The sequence below is a fragment of the Synchiropus splendidus genome, chromosome 12, assembly GCF_027744825.2.
Source record: "Synchiropus splendidus isolate RoL2022-P1 chromosome 12, RoL_Sspl_1.0, whole genome shotgun sequence".
Taxonomy (NCBI): Eukaryota; Metazoa; Chordata; class Actinopteri; order Syngnathiformes; family Callionymidae; genus Synchiropus; species Synchiropus splendidus.
In genome coordinates this window covers 9,989,349-9,995,232 of record NC_071345.1, presented here as the reverse complement: position 1 = coordinate 9,995,232, position 5,884 = coordinate 9,989,349, and the positions used below count along the sequence as shown (strand labels likewise).

Genomic DNA, 5,884 nt, shown 5'->3' with positions numbered 1-5,884 from the left:
TACTGAAGACAGGGACTTGTTTGGGTGGGGAGTTGTGGGGTGGCCTGAAATTTTAGTTCATGAAATGGTGGGGTGAAGTACACTATAAAAAAATAGTCATTATAAAAAATGTCACTAGCTTTTCAGCTATAAAGAAAACATCTATTCACGTTCTTCTGTTTGGAGTTAGGTTGCGGAGGCAGCAGCCAATGTTAAGAGGCCCGGGCCTCCCACTGATCTGTCCAACATTCACTCACGAACAAGACGTCAAGATACTCCGATTTCACCCTCAACCTGGACATCCAGACAGCAGTAGCAATACTATACTGGAACTATATCACCAGGTTCCATAGTAGGAGCAATATGATGCAGCTATTTTTTGGCATGTTTTAACATAACTTGTTGCTGTTACACTAATGCGAGCAATGTCAATTTGTTTGGTTTAGCTTATATCTCATTTCCCAAGCTTGTGCTGGACGTGTTCACGGCATGTCAAGTAATGAGGGGACCATGGGGCAGACCTGCTGCTGAGGTGGCTTCACATCCAGTCAGGTATATCAATGTTACAACTTGTTATTGATTCCATACACACTTTCAAGTCTAATGGGCAGTCAGTGGGAGGAAACCGGAGCATCCATCGGGCACAGTAACACCACACAGTAAAACCCCAGGTTCCTGCGAAGCTTCTGTGACGTTCAACCTCGCACCATAGCAACACAATCAAACACGCTCAAACAATACAATCACTAAACCAATAGTAATTATCTGGTCATTACTGTGTTGGTGAGCAACCTGAAACTGAACACCTCATTCTTCCACTGACATCATAGCAGGAAATGTTTAATTCACAATTCAAATAGTTTCAAGGAGGAAGTCTTTGTCATCTGCTAGGAGGCGGCGACACAGAGAAGCTGGCCAATCACAGGCCAGGATTAAAATAGAGCCAGTATATAGTCAGAGTTCAAGATACTTGTCGCTGGAGTATGAAAAAGCTGCCCTGCACTCTCATCTGATCTTCACTGACCTGGTCTATTCAGCACACCAAGTAACAATACGAACACGATAAGCCACTTGTTATCAGTCACCAGGACAGCTTTTCATGGGTCAGTGGTGGGTCAAGTTGTGTATTTTTCAGCGTCACAGGATAAAGTTGTGGGCATAAAACATATGCCTAGCATACGACACATCATTTAGCAGACGTGACTTACAGTACAATGGACCTGCATCTCAAACCAACACTGGGAATTGAACCATGGTTTCCTCCGCCATAACAAAGAGACAAACAAGCTTCTTCACAACACAATTTATACACATAATTATTGAATTCACAAGTCGAGCAGGAAAAATCATCAGTGTTCCGCATTCCTTAATATTTATGAAAAATACAAGTTCAGGTCGTATATGAAAAAAAAAAAAAAGGTTTGAGCTTCACACAATACTGCCGGTCAACCGTCTAGTTATTCTGGGCGACTTCATAGATGATCGCTGAAACGAGAGGAAATGATGGTAAGCTGTCATTTCTCTAGCAGCCACTAGAGGACGCGAGAGGAGCATTAATGGCGGGTGACGGACACGTTTTTAGAGCGCCCTCAAGTGACAATATTGACGATCGCTAAAGCGGTACAAGTAGTTTCACAATTGAAATCTAAGAGTACATTTCATACATATTTCATATATTCTTTGATTACATTTTCACAGTTGCATTTCTTTATCTTTAATATTGATTCTTTAACATGAGTAAAGGACTTACTGTCCAGCAGCAGTCTCACTGCCTCCCTCTTCTCCAGCATCTTCATCGTCTCCTTCATCAGACACGGCATGAAATTGGTCTCGATATCTGAAATCAGAATCAGTGAGATACAGGGATGTAAATCAGGAACCGCACTCTCTCACCTCTCTTCACCGGGTCGAAGAAGAAGCCCTTCTCTCTCAGAGAGGTGAATGCCGATGGTATGACGCCGTCCAGGTACCGGCGGGTAAAAGCCTGGGCGGTGATCTTCTTGGCGAACTCGTGCTGCTCCTCCAGCACCTTCTTCTGTTCGACCATTCGCCGCTTCTGTGATCCACAAACATTTCAGTCGGCCAACGTGGCATTATGAAGAACAAAGCTTAAATATCAATCCGATCTCAGCGACACTGGAATATTGATAATTGCTAGACAGGATCAACAACACTGAGCTCACCAAAAAGCCTCAAGGATCCAGGCTCGCACCGACTCATACGTGTCTTCATCTGAGCCGGCGATTACGGGGATGAAGAATATTTGTTTTATAGGAGTCACCAGCGGTCATTTAATCACAGGGACTTCTAACAAGCCAGGCGATATTGAGTTTCAAATCCTGTTTTATACTTAATAATATAACAAAAACTCAATGGTTTTTCTGCTATGCCAAGGGACAGTGGTTTTACTTTGAGTCTCTCCTGGTTGAACATGCTTCTATTGCTAAGAGAGTCTGGACGAGGGGCTCTAGACCTCCAGGCTCTAGACATGTTAAACAGCTGTGTCACCACTAGCTGAAGAAGGTTATACCAGGGATAGCAGCGATGAGACAGCAGCCCTCCGCCAAGCCACTCAGTCATGTTCGTATTTCGATTTTTTTTAAACCAATACAATTTCCTGAGATTTCATTTTTCGAATTTGACATAAGAATGTGCAATAGGACAGCAGGGGGCAGTAGTGTAGTGGAACTCAACATGGGCTTCAATTGATTTGTTAAGCCAGATGGTCAACAGCAGTTCTAACGCTCTCAATAACTGATCAGAATTTGTGTCCCTCCTATACTTTCCATTAAAAAATAAAGCACTTCATATATATTACAGTGCTTATTAGATTTGATACCACATTTGAGTTGAATAAAATTTGAACATCATACAGCGGGAACTCATTCAGACTCTAGCAAGATCACAGAATTTGTATCCTCTTATGACCTTTGTTTAGAATATGTAAACTACTTCATATTTACATCATCGCTGGTCAGAGTAAAACACTTGATGATAACACTCGATTTGACCACAAAAGGAAATAATTAAATATTAATCTGATTTTCAAAAACGAGTTACACAAAATCGAGCACAACCAGATTGACACCCAAATCTCTTTTTCGCATTGTTATCAACATTTCCTGGACACTTCGTTGAAATCCACTCATCTATTTTCAAGTCATACCTCTACGAGACATAAACATATAGAGGGATCAGATGGCCTGCACAACTGAAGTAATAACAGTGTAATAGCACAGCATCAATTCTTCACAATGTAATAAAGGATTTGGCTGTTTAAAAAAAAGTATCAGTTTCTGTGATAAATAATGGCCACCCACTTACACTGTGTGTTGTGTTGATATCTATGTGAACAGGGTTTTTTCAATAACTCTTTTATGTTACATAATACGGGCCAGTGTTGTAACAGGTGGAGACCTTGGGCAATATTTATGAAACACCGCCCAGTTATATGAAAGAAAAAGAGATTTGACAGCAGAGGAATGTACTGAATGTCACGCTTCGTATTTCAGCTTGCGACGATTCAGTTGTGTTGTGTAGCCGTGGCTCATGTTAGCACTAACAACAGTAAGGAGCATTTCTTACTCGCTCAGCAATACGCCGTCGCTCCTGCTCGCGCAGTCGCTGTACTTCTGCCAGCTCAGCATGCCTCAGATCCTCATAGTATTTCTGCTGGGCCTTGAGCGAGGCCACCTCCTCCTCCTCCATCACTTCCAGCAGAGATTGCTCTATCGTCTTTCCCACCAGAACCTCCAGCAGCGGCTGCACCTCCGAGTCAAAGTCAAACAACTGCAAAGAAGACAAGCGTGAACTCTGCCCTCCCTGATGCTTCTCTTCATCACACAGTACCTCTCCGTCCTCTATTTGCGTCGCCACATCCTTTCCTGTTTTGGCCGGCACAAACAGTGGAGTCGCTGGGCGGTCCAGGAAAGCGTCAGTCTGGCACCCACTATCTGTGGTCTCGATGACATCGCTCAGTTCTTCCAGGTAGAGCTCTGGAGAGAAAGCATCAGTGTTGCGAGTGCCTTCACACGATCAGAGAGTATCTCACCTGTTTGGACGTCCATGTTCTTCCGGCCGTGGACCGGCTCGGGTGTGCTGGAATGCTCCCTGCCATATTTAGTGGCAGCCACGGCCCTCCTGCTCTCGAACAGCCTTTGTATTTCTGAGAGCTAGGTTAGTTGTCAAATAAAATAGATGTCATTCATCAGATAGTCACGTTTGTGATACTCTCACCAACTCTTAAGTTACACATTAGTATGTCACACTGTGTGCATTAATCACATGCAAATAGAAACACTGTGGCACAGGCACAGCTGCATGAAAAACAATATACAGCCATGACTTCAGAAAGCTGTTTGGGACTCACAGTGGAGGCGTGTTGGTCGAACATGCTCCCTCTGACAGCATGACGATCATATGTGATCTTTCCATATTTGGCGTGTGACCTGAAGGGTCAAGAGAAAACAGAATCCATGTGATCTGCACACCAGCATGCAGCACTTATGCTCCACAACCGAAGGAGAAATCAGGTGGGTGTGAAATGTCATGCATTCTGATCATTACTGGTCATGTCAGGGAGAAGAAGATCTAAAAATCCTTATTGGTTGATGTGATTTTGGACTGGGGAGGAAAATATGTTACACTGTATTTTATAGCAACTGAACATGCAATTGTTTAATTTATAAATGTGGCAAAATGTTGCACACTTATCTTGCTTTTTTGTGTCATTAATGTAGAAGCAACAGAAAAAACAGATTTTTTTTAAATGTCCCATAGTCTATAGAGTTCAGCCAGAGAGACTAGATTGGGATGGTTTTGACGTGTACAGAGGAGAGATAGCAAGTACATTGGTAGGAAGTTGTGGAGGTTGGAACTGCCAGGCAGAAGGTGGAGAGGAAGGCCAAAGAGGAGATTGATGGAGGTGGTGAAGGAGGACATGAGGTTTGTAGGTTTGAGAGAAGAGGAAGCAGAGGACAGGGTGAGATGGAGGAAGGCGACCCGCTGTGGCCACCCCTGAGGGGAGAAGCCGAAAGGAAAAGAAGAGTCCAGAGAGACAGTCCATCACAAATCTGATCTTATCTTCTCAACAGGAAGAGAGAGTTTGTTCGAAGCTGTGGAGTGACACCGGCAGCCACACACACACTTGTTCATTAGTTTCTAACAACGTCTGCGACCAGCTCCAGGGAGCCACACAGGAAACACTCAAACACCGGGGATGCAAGTGTAACATGGTCAGACACCACTGGCTACAGTGGCTCCAGAGCAGAATCTCATGGAAATAGAATAGAGATAGTGGACATAAAAAACACAACAGAACACAATGGGAACTTTAACTTAAGTAGATCTTAGTCACCAGTGACCTCAAAAACTCCCGAGTGAGTGTGTCACGTTTTTTATTAAGGGCAATGACATTTTATAATGTTGTTGAGGGTTTGTCATACAACAATCCCCTTTCCTATGAATTACAGTAAACATCTAAAGGTGTTGTTTACAGTACGTATGCGCGTCTCATCTACGGAAAGCCGTAGCGCACATTTAGCTAATATTTTTCTTTTAGCCTTTCACCTGTTTGAATGTATAGTCGTGCAAATACACATAACTCACACGTAAAACACTGTGTCACCAATCTTATTGAAGGAAACAAGCAAGTTTAAAAGCAGAAGCTTGCCGACCTTCCTGACGCCGAATAAATAAACTTACAATGTCAGCGGGTCCTTTCGATATTTGGCCGGTTTCTCAGCGGGTCTGGGCCGACTGGTGAAACAATAAAGTCCGTCTGGACGTGTCTGGTTGTGTATTTCAAAAGACATTGCCCACAATTGCCCACGAAACACTGATGTATGTCGTCTTCTGCTGCCTGTTGAGCAGGTCGCGAGAGGAGCTGTGGTAGCAACCGTATCCA

At 43.5% G+C, this 5,884-nt stretch overlaps 1 protein-coding gene across 1 annotated transcript; it reads right to left on the bottom strand.

The window, feature by feature from the left end:
• Positions 1-1,298: 1,298 nt before the first annotated feature.
• On the bottom strand, positions 1,299-5,871 carry rsph3 (radial spoke head 3). Its single transcript, XM_053880960.1, has 8 exons — positions 5,683-5,871; positions 4,349-4,427; positions 4,031-4,151; positions 3,829-3,974; positions 3,565-3,768; positions 1,873-2,035; positions 1,730-1,816; positions 1,299-1,464 (listed from the first exon to the last, which is right to left on the bottom strand). The coding sequence occupies exons 1-8, from the start codon at positions 5,790-5,792 to the stop codon at positions 1,433-1,435; spliced, it is 942 nt and encodes a 313-aa protein (XP_053736935.1). The 5' UTR covers positions 5,793-5,871; the 3' UTR covers positions 1,299-1,432.
• Positions 5,872-5,884: the final 13 nt, after the last annotated feature.